The sequence below is a fragment of the Platalea leucorodia genome (genome assembly GCF_965183815.1).
Source record: "Platalea leucorodia genome assembly, chromosome: 21".
NCBI lineage: Eukaryota > Metazoa > Chordata > Aves > Pelecaniformes > Threskiornithidae > Platalea > Platalea leucorodia.
In genome coordinates this window covers 2,275,815-2,291,643 of record NC_138843.1, presented here as the reverse complement: position 1 = coordinate 2,291,643, position 15,829 = coordinate 2,275,815, and the positions used below count along the sequence as shown (strand labels likewise).

At 51.9% G+C, this 15,829-nt stretch overlaps 1 protein-coding gene across 5 annotated transcripts in view; it reads right to left on the bottom strand.

Annotated features, from left to right (window-relative positions):
* The window catches only part of HOMER3 (homer scaffold protein 3), a 28,623-nt gene that overhangs the window by 1,996 nt on the left and 10,798 nt on the right, over positions 1–15,829 (bottom strand). Inside the window, exons 2-11 of one of the 5 annotated variants that reach the window (XR_014230267.1) lie at positions 14,650–14,806; positions 13,597–13,728; positions 13,055–13,162; positions 9,479–9,600; positions 8,430–8,586; positions 6,414–6,524; positions 5,408–5,488; positions 3,669–4,539; positions 2,406–2,989; positions 257–2,265 (exon numbers count right to left, since the gene is read on the bottom strand). Coding sequence is in view for 1 of the 5 variants with exons in the window: in XM_082330969.1 (XP_082187095.1) it covers positions 4,351–4,539; positions 5,408–5,488; positions 6,414–6,524; positions 8,430–8,586; positions 9,479–9,600; positions 13,055–13,162; positions 13,597–13,728; positions 14,650–14,806 (1,057 nt within the window). In the remaining 4 variants the exon portion in view is untranslated. Of the gene's footprint in view, positions 1–256; positions 2,266–2,391; positions 4,540–5,407; positions 5,489–6,413; positions 6,525–8,429; positions 8,587–9,478; positions 9,601–13,054; positions 13,163–13,596; positions 13,729–14,649; positions 14,807–15,829 lie in introns of those variants that run through there. The other 4 variants (XR_014230269.1, XR_014230266.1, XR_014230268.1 and 1 more) reach the window with 4 other exon arrangements.

The following is a 15,829-nucleotide window of genomic DNA, read 5'->3' as shown; positions in this document are numbered from 1 at the left end:
TCTCGACTGGAATTGCATTCCTGTTCAGCCTGGAAGGCCTGTATGGGCATCTGGCAGATGGAGTTTGCATTAGACACATCCTTTTTCTGAGGCTCTATTATTGGCACGTCCTGTAATAGCAAAGCTTCGTTTCCTCTTGCCGAGCTGGGCAGAGGGACCTTGTCACGGGTCTGGATTCCGCGCAGAGAATCACACCTTGCTGCTGTTCATCAGAACGTCGTGCGAAGAGGAGAAGATTGCAAGATTTTTTTATTTGTTCATCCTGATCTCACACGTGAACCATTTTCCCCATGTTCCCTTTATTAATGTTCTGTCTAGGTTTTCTATGAATAATTAAGATCCTCATTTGCCAAAAGAATTAGGTCTCTCAAGGTACCTGCAATCAGCAGCATTTCTCCCCCAGCAAGGAAGCCACTGTTATTGAGTTGCTGACAGTAATTGTAACTGTGAGACAGGAGCAAACATAAAACCGCAGCCTTGTCATTCATCGCTGGCTTTTGTAACACAAGATTTTCTCCTTTTGAAGCAAGAGAAGCAAATCCAGGGAAGGGGTGAGCGTTGGAAAGCGCATGGTGGGGCCGTGTTGGAGTGCTGCTGTTCTGAAACATAATTGAAGTCCTTTTTAAATGCTCACTAGAGTGGGGCAGATGGAATTAGAGCTTTGCTGCTATGCCGTCTACAGTAGGGTTGCCTCATTGCTAACCACAGATTTAGGGCATTTGTGGAAATAGCTGGTGATGAATGGGTTTTCATTAGTGTAGAAGAAGGGAAGACTGCAACGGAAAGTGCCTCCCAGAACCATCCATCACACTGCCCTGCAATCCCTCAATAAAAGACTTTTAACAAATGCTGAGCGCAGGACAGATCTCATCAAAAAGCCACTATTCAGATTATTCTGGCAAGGAAAAGAATTGCAACTAGCACCCGTAGCGGAGAGCGTAAAGGAAAATGGCCTCTGTTCCTGGTTCCCGACAATGGAAAAGCAAAGGAGCGCAGCCAGGACCGGGACTAGCTGACAGAGCGAGGCACAGCAAATGCATGAGGAGTACCGCTGGCCTCCAGGTATGCCGTGCGCGGGGAAACAGCGTCCAGCCTCCTGCCAGGGACCGGGCAGCTCCAACAGCAAAGTTTCCAGAGGCGGACAGCACCCTGTGTTTGCAATGAACAGGCTGAACGGGCCGCGTTTGTTCCTACTGCAGCAGCACTGATTTCACAAGAGCTGAGGGGAGGAATTTGCACTTAACAATATGACGGGGTGTAATACTTCCCCCACTAGACAGAAACAATACTTCCAGGGGGTTACACCTCCTCAGGATGTCATATGTTGGGCTGCTGAGTCTCGAGAGGAGGCACTATTTCAGGATCCCTGCATGACCAGCGCATAGCACCCCTTCCTTGTGGGTACCCAGGTACCCTCCCCACAGGCTGAGCTCAGCAGCCCTCTCCACGCTGATTTTACGCACCGTAATGACGAGAGAGCTGGGGGGCTGGGACTGCGCCTTGTGTGCGGTCGCACCTGGACTTTGGCTTCATACGAGACCTGGAGATAAGCAGCAGCCTAGAATTTGTGCTTTTCATAGCACTGTGGTTTTTTCATGGCTTTTTTGTTAAACAGAGTCTGGCCCTGGCTGACTCTTAGGCTGACATGAAGAGGTTGAACACTGTGTGAAACAAGGAGAGCTTCCTGCAGGATGGAAGATTAACTGCAGATTCCTTACATTTGTGACTTGTTGCATGCCTTGTAGACCTTCTTGCACTCAACCTAGACTGTCAATGGGTCAGTTGTCTTTGCTGTGGGTCTGGTGCAGTTCTCCAGTGATGCTAGGTTGTACTTTGAAGATATAAAATGCATAAGGGTCGGGAAGAGCCTTAAATAGCACAAGAGCTGAGTCTCAGGCTGTACCGTGGCCTGACCCAGCTCAGAGCAGGTCCTGGGGAGAGTGGCAGGCAGCACAGTGCTCCACCGAGCTGTCGGAGCTGCTGTCTCAGCTGAGCACCACGCTGCAGCTTGCGTCTGCCTCTCCCCGACTCAGAGAGAGCTCTGCTGGGATGCGCAGCAGCTTGACTCGGGTCCTCCCTCTCCCTTCCTGGGAACGGTCTGAGCGTGGCCTCCCTCGAGAGACGTGACTCACCCAGGCGTGGCACACGCTGGTCTGGTCAGCCCCCATCCATGAGCAATACAAGGCGGCACTGGCCAAGACACGCGGGGCTATGAAATGGTCACTGCCAGAATTTTAGGATCCATACCCAGCTCCACCTTGGCAGCTTGCAGCCACAGAAGAGAAGTGTGAGATAGTAGTAGTACAGAACATAAGAAACTTTGGCTCAACTTACTTTCTCCCATACTCCCAAATCCCACCCTCCTCCCTCCATATTACAATGACGGAGAGGCAAAGCAAACACACCTTTCTTGGAGCTGATCTCTATTTCAAAAGAAGGCTGCTCCTGTAGGAATAAAATATGAACACTGGCATGGGGTGGTAAACGAGTCCCTAGAAATTTTTGCCACCCAGTTACTTCCTTCCCTTCTTAAATACCCTGAAACAAATATTACTACAGTAGCTCCAGCCCCATACAGTTGTGAGAACACTTCATGCAAAAAAAAAAAAAAAAAAAAAAGTAAAAACCAACAAAAAAAACCCCAACCCCAAAACAGAAAAGCCCTTCCCTGGCTATGCAGGTCTGGAAATCTCGATGTTTCCTCATCACCCCTGGGAGAGGGAAGGGCTTTGCCTAGACACAATCCAGCACAGAGTCACCAGCAGTTCTCCGCTCCAGCAGATTCCCAAGGTGCCAGACCTAATCCTGCCCTGACTTGCAGGCAGTGCGTGGAACTGTGGGTTCCTCTCGTGGTCACCAGGTGAGCGAAAGGAGAGGCAGGCCCCGAGGAGCCGCGCTGCCTTTACACAGGTCTGCCGAGGTTCGGCTGGGTGCGGAGAGAGCAGTACTTAGCAGCCGGTGCTTGCTAAGTACCGGGGTTTCTGCAGACCTGTGAAACATTCCCAGGATTACTGCTGTCTTTCCCTAACTTATAGCGGCAAAGAGGGCAAAAAACCAACAACAAAATCCAAATCCATCAACACTCCTGTAAGGTTACTAACTACTTCTACACAGACAGTGCTTTGTCATTCAGCACAGGGCTAAGCATGCTCCTAGGTAACTACGGGGGCGCAGCGGGCACCGTGGGGGGGACCCAGCTTTCCAGGTTTCTGCGGTGCCTCCCTCGGGCCTTGCTCAATTCCTATTACTAGACAACATCTACGATAACTCACAAACTTCCCACAGGCCCCGCAGGGCACTGGTCCCAGCATGCTCCAAACGCCTCCTGTTCTCATTTAATCTGGCCAAGCATGGCAAGCTGGGACCCGTACCCTTCACAAAGAATACTGCTCGGCTGACACAGAGCAGGACATCTCTGTGGACTGTTTCCCAATAAAAAAAGAAAAAAGAAACCAAGAGCAACTGCGATTTGCTCCATTTAATTTCAATTAACTGCAGCCCTTAGAGGCCAGGAGAGATGCCAATCTAGCAGTTTGTTGGCCATCCCCTCGGGGATGTCCCATTTCTCAAGTGCCCCTTTCCCAACCAAGCCTCTACTCTTCTCAGCTTAAAGGAGTTTTAACAAGTCATTAAATCCCACTGTGTTAAACTAATAAGCGCTTTAAAACCTGCAGTTCCTTTTCCTCTGGAGGATGTGACTGAACAGTGGAAAGGACACACGGTCAGGCAAGCACCCTTCTCTGCAGTGGGGACTCTGCTACCTCTGGAAGCTCCTGACAGTGACCAGTGTCACTGGATCCTGTTAGAAAGACATGATGTAGTTAGGGCTGGGGAAGAGGAAAAGGAGCAACTGTTGTCCTTGGTGTGCTAGAACTTCTCCTCCCTCCCTCCCTAGGTGGGGAAACAGGCAGCTTATTTGCAAAAGGCAAGTGGTTCCCTAAAAAACTACTGAAAAAAACGCGAAGGCTGCTCAGCCCCTTCCCCTAGAAAACTGTAAAAACGTTGGAGACACAGTGTGGCAGCAGGGAGGCTGGGAAGGCAGCACAGGGACAGCCGCTGTCTCTGGACCACGCCACAGCCATGGCAGGGTCCAGAGACGTCTGGCTGTGACTTGTGGACGCTCCCTGTAGAGGATTCAGGAGCTCAGGTCCTCTCTGCCCTCTGTCTGGGTGTTCAGCGGGCAGCAAGTGGCTGTGGCTGGTCTCCACACTGTCCAGGCAGCTGCTGGTATGTTGGCGTATCCTGCCCGAACAGACCTCGAGGCTGTTCTGTGACCGTAATTGCTGTCAGTGACCAGTCCCAGCTCGGGCTCCCCTCCTCCGGAGGTGTCTCCTTTGAGCGTGCTGCTGCTCAGTTGCTCTCTACCAGCTTGGCTAGTCCCTGACGGATCTCACTGAGCTCAAATATCTTCACATCCATTATCTCTGCCACCTTGGTGACCTCATTCTGGATCTTCTCCCTCTCGGCCAGGGTCTCCGCCAGCGTCTGCTCGGCAAGGTGAAGGCGTCGCTCCAGTTCTGCGTTGCATGCCTCCAGCTCCTGCCGAAGGACACGAGTGCAGTGAAGCACCTGCCCCAGCACTGATACACGCTGCTTACAGACCACCACCCTTATCTCCACAAAACAGCGCTGCTAGCACCCCAGCGCCAGCCTGCCCGCGCCCAGCCAGCCCGGTCTCCATCAGTTCTCTCACCGAGGGACCTCCCTGTCTTGAGCCACAGCACCCTGGCACGCACATGCATGTGAGCACATGTTCCCCAAACCCAGGCATCTGCCCGCAATTTGCAAAGGTATATAAATGCAGATCTCCTCGCATGCCTATCATCTCCAGGTCTGATAGCATTTGATGTCTGGAGATATTTTTCTGCCATGAAAGGCAGTGCCTGTGTATGGGGCTGAGCCCTGCAGCAGATCCCCTTGTTCAGTAGCTCGGAGGTAAATACAGGCAGGCAGTGCCCCCAGAGACTGCACAACAGATCGTGCTTCCATCTGTGTCCTTGCCCTGAGGTGCAGAGCAGCTTGCATCCCTCCTGCCAGCCAGCCAGAGTCAGAGCTCAGCTCCCCCGCCACCCCTGTCCATCCAGCAAGCTAAGCAGGACTTCAGAGAGATGGAGGGTCACAGGACATCACAGGCCCTGCTCCAGTCCCACGTCAGGGGCTACTGCAAGCGCTAGAGGAGAGTACGTGAAGGCTGGGTTTGCTGTTGCCTGCTGATTGTGCCCCATGTCATATCTCTGAGGGAAACAGAGAGGGCGGAAGAAGGCAGAGACACAGGCAAGGACCTGTTCCCATGATCCAGAGGCAGAGGCGTGGCAGCTCTGCGGCATTCACTCCTTGGCTCAAAGGAGAAACGGGGACGGATCCCTCTACTCTGAGTGCAGAGGTGTCCCAGATCTGCCATCCTTACCTGCAGCTTCTGCAGTGTCTCCTCACGCTCGCCCTCTGCTTCCCATCGGCCACACTTCTGGCTCTTTAGCATCTGAATCTCCTAAAACACAAGGAGGAAGAGCATCATGTCAGACCCACGCCTGTCCCAGTGGGGCCAGCTCCCATCACATACCCCAACCAAGGCCCCTTCCCTCTTTCCAAGGATCACCCAACCACACTCAGCTCCAAATTTTAATACCTCCCTTTCTGACCTTCTACTTCTGCTGTACCTGCTGCCTCCCTCTAAACTGTTAGTCCCTAATCACGGTGACCAGCTGAGTGCCAGCAAGGTTCAGTGGTCCCTGCACCCTGCTGCATCCTTGCTCAAGATCAGATCCCAGGCTCAGCTGTTGGGTGAAAGCCTTTGCACACCTTTGCCTTGCCCCTGCGTTCTTCCTCTAGCCTGAGTAGCTCTGGGGAGCGGGGAGAGGTCTCTTCTCACTAAGGATCAGGAACCCCAAAATACCTCCCCTCCCCAAACCCTGCTTTGCGGCTCCAGCCCCAGGGCTCTGTCCACCCACTCTGCTGAAGCACGGCCGCCAGAGAGCCTGCAGATGTGCAAATCAGACTGATCCTCTCCACATCTCCCCTCCTTCACAGCCTCTGTAATTAAAACTCTGCTTTAAATCATTCATTTAAATGCAGCGAAAGCGAGAAGCAATTACTACACTGGAGGCTCACTGCAGCTGCAGGTGGCTGAGAGGGGAAGGGGTAAGACACATCCCTGCTGTTTGTGCAGCGGCTGAGGCTCTCCACTCAAGGCTATTGGCATGGGAAACTTCCAGCACTTTACTCTCACTCGGCTTTGCCTCTGTGGGAAGGGAGATCACCGAGGGGGCTGCGCTGGCTTACGGAGGCTCCTGGCTTGCAGAGGCAGCACGTGCAACAGCACGAGGGGCCCTGACACAAGCCGTAATGGCAGACGGCACGTTGGTGACTGACAGGCCACCCAGCTTCAGGCTTTACTCTGCTTTGTGGGGTATTACCTCATCTTTAGCCTTGATCAGTAGTTCCAGCTCCTCCAGGGTTTGGCTCAGCTCTTCCTTGTTGTTCTCGCTGGAGGAATCGTGAGCACCCTGTGACTCCAGTTCTGCTACCTACATGGAAGCAAGCACAGGGAAAGTGCGCTCAGAGATACAGGAATGTCCTGACACCTTATCACCCACAGTCATTCTCTGTCATGCTTTGGCTTCCTTGCAAACCCAACCAGGCTTACAACAGGATAGCAGCTCCCACCCTGGGGCTGTTTGGAAAAGATTCTCTCCTGCTCTGCCTAGATCACGCACAGAAACACATGGCGGCAAAACTCTGTCTAGAGACTCTGTCTCTGCTTTCTCCTGTACTCTTGTACTTCCAGCAAAGCCTGACTGGTGGACATCAAGCACATGAGCCTACAGCCCACAGAAATGGCTAGATCCAGCTCCATTTACGTCCCTGGTCAGAGACTGCCGAGGGCAAGGGAGTTACTGCAGCTCAGCCACAGCAGAGCTGGGAGGAAGGGTTTGCCCAAGCGTGCTCCCCATTCCTGAAAAATTCAGCCCAGTGGCTTAGATTATTCATGAAGAGAAGATTCATTTTTAAAAGCTCATCAGAAGGTCTGCCGCAGCTATTGCCGGGGCCCCAGCTCTCACGGGGCCTGCACTGAGCTCTGCAAGTGCAGCTCCTGCGATGGGTACTCTCACATAGACGGGGCTCGGACCCTGCTGTGACACTTTCCCACGAGCAGGGGCAGCACTGGCTGGACTGGGCCTCTGCCGGGGTCCGTGTAAACAGGGGTTGTGAGCTGTCAGGCTCATGGGGTCATGGCCAGAATCAACCAGCTCTGGTCCCAAAACGCTCTGGTTTAGGGACAATAATCCAGATGTTTCACTGAGTTACAGTTTCTTCTGCGATTCTGCAAAAGTCCCCAGTGGCTGCCCTTCACCCAAGGCTCACGAAATCCTCACTCCCAGCTGTGAGAACAGCCACCAAACAGCTGAGTATGCACAGAGCAGCGGCAGGGAAAAGGCAGCTCATCCCAGCCCCAAAACCACACATATACGTACGCACAACCAAGATCTCTGCTAGGGCAGGCTAGGGGAGGAGAGAGCCTAGAGCCTGCTAGGGCAGGCTCCTGCTGCAGAGGAGAAAATTTGTTCCGTGCAGCTCTTTTACTGTCTGACTCCAGCACTGAGAATTAGCAACGGGCACAGTGAATCCTGGGGGATGGCTGTTTACTGCACAGACCGGCCACACGACAGCCATCAAGTGAAAACTGCTGTTAATTGCTATAAATCCCTGCTGTCTTTTGAATGAGCTATCTAGAAGTGAAATGGCTTTATGCCGCCTTCTCCAGGGCTCCAGAGTCCTTTTCCCAGCCAAACCCCAACTGTCCTAAAACCCTTTCCCAAGTTACTCTGCAGTTCTTCCCTCCCAACAACCCCAACCGTGTGACTGTCACTCCTCTGCCCAGATGCACACAGGCCTCCTCAGTTGATCCGCGACCCCTCTGATATTACGTACGTCAAAAGATCCTATTATTCCAACCGAACAAGGGCTTGTTTGTACTGCGCCACCCGGGTTTCATGATGTTGCAGCTTGGGTTTGAGCTAATTATAGCAGATAGAGCAATCTTCATCCTTCCCGTCAGCAGATTGCCCTGATGCCCAGCTCAGGGGGGCACAGGCCTTACTCAGTACTGCTGGCAGCTGGGAACTACCCCCAGACAATCTGAAGGGAAGCTGCTATTCTTTGACTTTGCCCTCTGGTTTCCTCCCTTTATCCACGGGGACTCAGCACACCCCCAACTTGCTCTGCAGAAAACAGAGCCGTGAGAGCTCCCCGGTTACATGGCCTTATTCCTTGACATATTTTCCCTGCCAGGCTCATGCAGCATCCTGGATTTCCTTCTCATCTCCTGCTGACACCCATGGAAACTGATGGGAGAACGGGGTCAAGGGCACCATCTGGCTCCGGGACAGGCCTTCCTCTGACCTGCTCTGCAAGTGCCCTCCTGTGCTCACCCGCTGCCGCAGCGTTTCTGTCTCCTCCTGATAAGCAGCCAGCTGCTTCTTCCACTGGTCCACGTTGGCGTTGGCTTCATGGAGAGCAGCCACGAGCTTGTTGTTGTTGTCCTGGAGGCTGAAGAATTCAGCCTCCCACTGGACCTCACTCACTGAACTGTGTGAGAGAAGAGGGGAGGTGTGCAGGAGAGCGTAAGAGAGTCTCAGCATGAAGGTTTCTTCCCCTGGTGCTAACATGCACTGAAACCATGGTCTTGGAAGCGCTGGGCAGCTCCCTGTTATCTATTTGGCTTTCATATCACTTCCCAAATTTAAATGCTTCTTCCATCCCTGAATCTGCATCTCTTTCCTTTATCCCTGGATAATATTTGACTTTGAGGCCACATGTTCTTGCTTGAAACTGCAGAAACCATACTGTGAGATTAATGGGGTGGGGGAGATACAGCTACTATAAAGGAGCTTTGCAATGTGGGACTGTGAATCCATTTTAAAAATCTTTGTTAGATCTGAGTTTGCTTTGAATAAAACCCTACCACCCCAGACTCAGGAGAAGGTAGCAAAGGACACTTGCTTTTGATTTAAAAATATTCTAAGTGTTCAGCTGGGAGCTCAATGGGAGCCACAGGGCAGAATCCAGCCCAGAGTCTTTTGAACAGACAAAGAGCGGAAGCAGCAGGGACTTTGCTGGAATCATCAGGGGAATTAACACAAATGCAGCCCTGGGCCAGCTGGAAAAGTGTGAACATCTTCCGGTATCACAAACTACTGATCTGTGGATAACTGGCATCAACTCATCCCCGCTGCGGGCACAAAGCATTCTCCTTCCCACGCTGCCTGAACGGCAGATTTCACCTCTGAGCTGGAATAACTTTATACTGGGGAAGAGGGGAAATTGGTATGGTGGAGGGGTTGAGCAGCAGTGGAAGTGGGGCATTAATCAGCTACCTAAAGAAGCAGCGTTGGGTCAAAAGCATTTGGGGTGACAAGGACATGCACTAAATCATGACAGAATAGGAGTCAGGAGCAGAGAGTACTTGTAGCAGCCTCACCCTTCAGAGAGCATCTTCTTCAGCCGCTCCTTCTCTGTTGTTATCTCAACATCGGCACTTTGGCTCCGGAATAGTTTATCTTCTCCTGGCCCATTGGAGCTGATGATGGGGCTGGGAAGTACCTGGGGGATGAGGAAGAGGTGGTTATCACACAGCAGCGAAGACAGGCCATGTGGCCACGAGGTCTCTGCAAACTCCTTCACAGCCCGGGTTCACAGGGCTAGTTCTCAGTCCCTGCACTCTTGTCAGAAACGCTGGCCTTCGGTCCTAGCTCTTAGGTAGCGCTGTGCTTATCCACGTGGCGAGGGGTGGCAGAGATCCTCACGCATGGCTCAGCAGCACCAGTCATGGCACAGCGATGACCGCGGAAGCTATGCGGACACAGGGCTTTCTCTTGGATAGGCAGGTTAGTGCTTAGCCCTTCCAGCAGCTGCCCTGCTGCCACGTCCTCCCGTTCCCTGTCTCCATGCCACGCTGGGGCAGCGATCCCAGTGCACAGACACCCTGAGCAGGTGGGCTCGCAGCTTGCGTGCACCAGCTATTCCTCCCTCCCGACTCAAGGTACTGAATTCTCTGGCCCTGAATTTCCCCTTGACAAATGCCAGCGATGTTACAGCCCGTAACCCGAGTCCCGCGGCTGTGCGCCACCCTCCGAGCTGCTCAAGCTGCCCGTTTCAGAGTTTTGCTGAATTCTTATTAATATTTTCTTGCTGGCTCTCAGAGCAGTGGAAAGACTTAATAAACTAAACACAGACCTGCCTGGCCACCTGGGTTCAGTCGCAAGTCCAGCTTCTGTACCTTGAATTAAGACACCAGGTGCCATTGGGATAGTGTTTCTCAAGCTCAAGGGAGGGAAACTCTTCTATCGCTCGATGACTGTGGCACCCACTTTCCAAAGGTGTGGGAGAAGAAACTCTCAGCCCCTCCACCAAAGTATACCCTTCTCTACAGCTCCATATTCCTGCGTGCATCAGAGCTAGCAGAGACAAACAATTCGTCCTCCCAGGCTGGAGGGAACTGACAGTGGAGCGGAGATAAATACGCAGAAGCCAAAGCAGACTTTACCTCCTCCGGCCCCTCCAGAAGACCCTGACTGCAGTCTCACAGCAGGGAAGGAGCTTGGCACGGACAGGGCAAACTGAGCTATAAAAAGACTCTCTGAGCGATGAGTCTCTGGGATCCTAAGCTGGGGGCTGTGAGACCAGGTGGCTGGTGAGCCTGCTGGAGTTGATAGGTAGCCCTCAAATGCCTGTGGTGAGGACAGCCACCTGCCTTCGGAGTCGGCTGACATCTATAAATAGAGCCAGACAGGGCCAGGAGATGTATTTCATGAAGCCTTCCAGAGAGTGATTGAGAAGCAAGACCTGCAAAACGCAGCCCTGCCTGACCTTTACCACAAGGTGGGGAAACTGAGGCAGGGAAGGGGCAGGAGTTTCCTGTTCTGGTGTGTTGAGCCCCTGTGAGTCCAACTGAAACTGAAAACAGTTGAAGATGCTCCACACTGTTTTGTTGCTTGCATTATACTCTGTGATGGGGATGCTAAATGGGACGGAGATTGGCCTAAAAAGGTACTAGAGGACAGAAGAGAGCTGCTATCCTGGGATTTCCCCAGCTCTGAAAATCTGAAGCCTAAGTAAACTAGTGCAGATGCAGAAAATGAGGGAGCCCTGATTTAATTTCAGGAGACAGATCTGCTCTCTGCTCACTTGCAAACAGAAACACAATCAATTATTCAAGGATGAAGTTCATGTTTGAAGCTCTACTAACGTAGAGACTGCGCACCAGCAGTGGGACAGTGGGAGAAGGGCTGATGGGCTGATGTACGGACGGGCCGGGAAGGCAGGACATCATCTGCATGCCCACATGGCAGGGGACACTGCCTGTGTCACTGTGTCAGCACGCTGGCTGCCGGATGGCTGCAGGCAGGGGCCGTGCTCTCCCACGAGAGACGAGGCAGGCGGAATGGGAAGAGCGAGCGCGGGTTCCCATTGTGGCAGTTTTAGCGCTGCTGAGTTGGGTAAGAACAGGGCCTGAAGTCATGTCCCTGATCTGTGTTTAACCTTCACCTTCTGACCTCCTCATCCCTTCTGCTGCAAGTTGCCATCGCAGCACAGGGGAGACGAATGTGTTCTTTTGTGGCACCTGATGAGTTCTGCCTGGTGTAAACAGGATAAGAGGGAGTATCTCTACTCCCAGCCTCCATCTCCTGGCCAGGTGTGCTGGGAGATGGAAGCTGCACCTGGCCATAGATCTCTGTCTTGGGCAATTATTATTGACCACAGTCTTTTGGTTCTGCTATGAATGCTCCACTCTACACCCTTCTTCATTTACCACCCATTAGGATGGGGTGTAGAGTTAGCAGAAGCCAAAAGCTAGGCAGATTTTCCCCATTTTTGCACCCCACATGACATTTCCAGTCTCTGCAGAGCCACCACCTCCACCTCCCCCTCTTTTTCCTGCAGGCCAAGGTACTGTTCACACTCCCTCCTCCTCCTCTGCTGCCACTCCATCTGTACTCAGCCCAGAGAACGCAGCGTCCTCCATCCTACAGCTCCTCTGCTACTGCCAGGAGCTCTGGGAAATGCAGAGTCACCTCTGGAGTGAACTGTTCGGGAGGGCAACTTCGCCATCAGCACTGAACTGCTCCACCATGGGAAAAAGCAGCGTAGAGCCCTCCACAGCTTATCCTCTCCCCTCCATCCCACTGCTGCTGGGGTCGGTTTAGCTATACAGGGAGAAAGGTAACAATTGCAAATGCAACACACGTGAGAATGATCTGTGACGGGCTTACGCTTTCTGGCTTGGTCTCTTGGGGGAAAGAAAATTGAGTGACTGGCTGTCATGCGTGCAGTTCTACCTTAGGGGAGAGCTCCCAAGGAGGGGATTGATTTCTACTCTCACAGCACAGCTTCTCTTCCACAGTGGAAATATGACAGAAACAGCGGAAGCCTGGCCAGCACTCCTCAGTCACCAAGTCTAAGAAATCACTTTGTCTTTCCGCAGACCCCCGTAGACAGCACCATCACCTATCAGAGACACTTGCAGAAGAACCCCCTGCAGCCCCAGAAAAGGAAGAAAAATGGTTGGAAACGCCACATGTCTTCCTTCCTATGATCTTCAACCAGGTGACATGCACTCCTACATGCTACTTGCCTGTTATGGTCACACTGAGCCCAGGGAGAGCCAGCGGCTCTAAAGGGAAAAAGAAACACAACAAAAAACACCAAACCAAAAAACACCAACCACCACAACAAAAAAACCCTACACCTCCAGCATGGCTTTGTAAGACATCGAATGGTTTTGGTAGTTTAACTGGCAAAGAGGGAGGAGCGTGAACCTTCCCAGGAGCTCCACTTAAGCACTAATTAGTTAATCTACTTCATGTGTTTCAGCAGTGACCTCAGGGCCACAGGTGTCATCAAATGTGAGGCTCCAACCTCAGTGTCTGGCAAGAAAGCTCTCGGAGAGAAAGGGACAGAACCAAGAAGTTACTAGAGGAGATCAGCACAGTGGCCATTTTCCCTAGCTGTCATCGCTCTGCCGTGAGCTTTACTCGTGCCTCTTTCCAAGCATTACCTGGTGAGATGTGATATTCAGGGCCGGATTGGTCAGCTCTGTTTTATCCTGGGACTTCTCCCTCGCCAAACGGGCTGCTTCTTTCACTTCCTGGAACTTCTCTGCAAACTAGAGGGGAGCAGAAAAGTCACTCCAGTGCTACGCTGAAATGCGGAACGAACTAGAATGGATGCCTGGGTTACTCCTCCTTTTGCAACTTCATTCAACATGCTTATTAATTTCTCTTCAACTAACAATAAAATTCAAGAAATAGCCCCTCCCTGCCCATGATTCTGGCACTCAGGGCTGTGAGGTTAGCTAAATAGCAATGACAGAAATTGAGCCCGAAGTCCTAATTCAATTTGTGATGCTCAAAACACTGTGCAAGTATTACTTTAAAGCTATTCCTAGCGTCTTTGCATCTTGCATTAGATTTTAGCACGGTGGGAACAGCACATCATCAGGTTCCTAAAGCCTTTTCTCCAGAGGCTGATCTGCCCTTCAGGGTTTCAGGGACGTTCCCCCTGCTAGCATCAGGTTTCTGCCAGCACCTGCAGCATTACCTGCGAGAGATGTTGCTCCGAAGCAAAGCCCAACCCATACACTGTGTTGGCTCGGCTGTCTGCCCATTGTCCAAATTTCTGGGACGTCTTTGTGAAGGTCATGTTGGGGGTGATAGTGCTGTTGATGATTGCCTGCAGAGAGAGGCAACAAGGAGAGTCAGAGCAAACTCCAGCCTGCTGCCCTGGGGTGGTGGCGTGGGACTGATCACTGTAGTCCCTGTGTACTCCAGGAACTAGGGGTAGAAAGCTCTGGCTTTTAATTTATAAGACAACAGTTCAGCCTTTTGGTGACAAAAAGTCTTTCTAGTCTGGCTATGTGACACGAACAAATCTCAATCATCTTGTCTACTGAAAAAGAAAAAAAAACCCAACACCTCAGTATCATCAGCTTCCTCCATTGCTGGAAAAGAAGATAAGAGACAGCGTGTCTCTGGGGACTTAATAACTTACTGATGTTCTCCATTTTCATGGCAAGTAAGAGAAAAAAAAAAAAAAAGGCTTAAACAGCAGTCAGGACTAGCTGTTACGAAACACAGTCTGCTGGCTAGGGCGGCAACAATATAAGTTGCCTGGGAAGACTGCCGAATCTCTGCCATTGGAGGTCTTCAAGAACTACTCAGGAAAATGCCTATCAAGAACAGTTTAGGGAGAGTTAATCGCATTTTGTGGAAGTGACTGAGCAGACTACCTCCGAGACTCCCTCAGCCTGTCTGTCGTGCCATTCTATCTACAGGGGTTGGTTTCAGCGCAGGATAAAGGCTCTCAGAAAAAGCTTGTGTTTTGCACGCGTGGGGGGTGAGAGAGTGGGGCAGGGAGGGAGGACATCAGACCCTAGGGCACATTTTTCATCAGCACAGATTCTAGTGTCTAACACTAAATACACTTGAGCATGGAGGCAGCGTTTTACCTTCCATTCCCTGCAGTGAAGATGCTAGAGTGCCCATGCTGAGAACCGACCAACTTGACACCAAAAACACCAACACCAGAACAGACTTTGGCTGGAGAAAAACCTCCTGTCAAAGCTGTGTGATGCTGTCAGCAAATGCCCCCTACCTTGGTGCCCCCCACGCTGATGATCCGGTACACGTTGCGTGTGGCATCGTAGAAATAGGAGACAGTCAAAGCGTGTTTGCTGGCGGGGATCCAGTTCCGTTTGGTGGCAGGGTCGATCTGGAAAACATGGGCCCTGGTGCTGAAGATTGGCTGCTCCCTGCAAGAGAAATGAACAGGGCTGTCAGGGCAGAGGGGAAGCTGAGTAACGGGGGAAGCGCATCGGCTTCCTGGCACTGGTGTTGCATTATGCGTCGCCAGCAGCACTTCTGCTATTCGCCTCCTCTCCAGGGATCTGAGACGCTAGGTGCTAAGCACTGCAGCCCTCAAGGACGCAGCACCTCTCAACCAGCAGCCCTTCACTGAGCCTCTGCGCAGGGAGCAGCAGCTCCCCACCGTCTGGGCTGGTATCATCTCCTGTCCCTTCTTATTAGGGGAGTCACGACCCAAGTTCGCCATCATTGCTGTGAGTTGCTTTTCCAAGACCTCTGGGCTTCTCTGTGCTCTCCACAGGAGCCCTCCACATCCTTGGCACTCTTCTAAAGCCCATTTTAGAAGCTGGGGGACCCCTGGCTGATGCCCCTGCAACGCAAAAGCCCAGGGCTGTTTATGCCTCCTACTTGCCCACCATCCAGGCAGCGTGACGACAGCAGCTTTCACTGCACACTAGCGACCTTGGTCTATGAAAATACCCTTGGCACAATACCAAAGCTACCAAGGGTGTTTAACTACAGGTACAGGTCTCTTCCTTCCTCTAGAGCTTCTCTGTCCTCCTCTGCAGTCTTCAGACATTTCCAAAGACCACAGCCCGGTCACAGCAGCAATAACAGACCATGCCCTCGGGTTAGGAGGTCTTATACGCACACTCACCCAAGGACGGGCACGAAACTTGCAAGCAGAAGTGCAAACAGGACATCACAATCTCATGTTTGGGGCACACCAGATGGCCCTACACAACACAGCCAGCGTGGCAGAGTTATGCTAATGATTAGGGGTTATATTATTTTTAGCCTGACTTGAAGCTTTCTTTCACCATCCCTTGGCACCTCAGTGGTCAGTTCACGGCAACTTCACCAGGTATATGATTTCTCTGATTGCTGTATTATTTGTACTTCATAGGATATCTCCGAGCTCTAGGGAAATGGATGGATGGAGGATGTGTTTGGGATGTGAGCATAAAAAG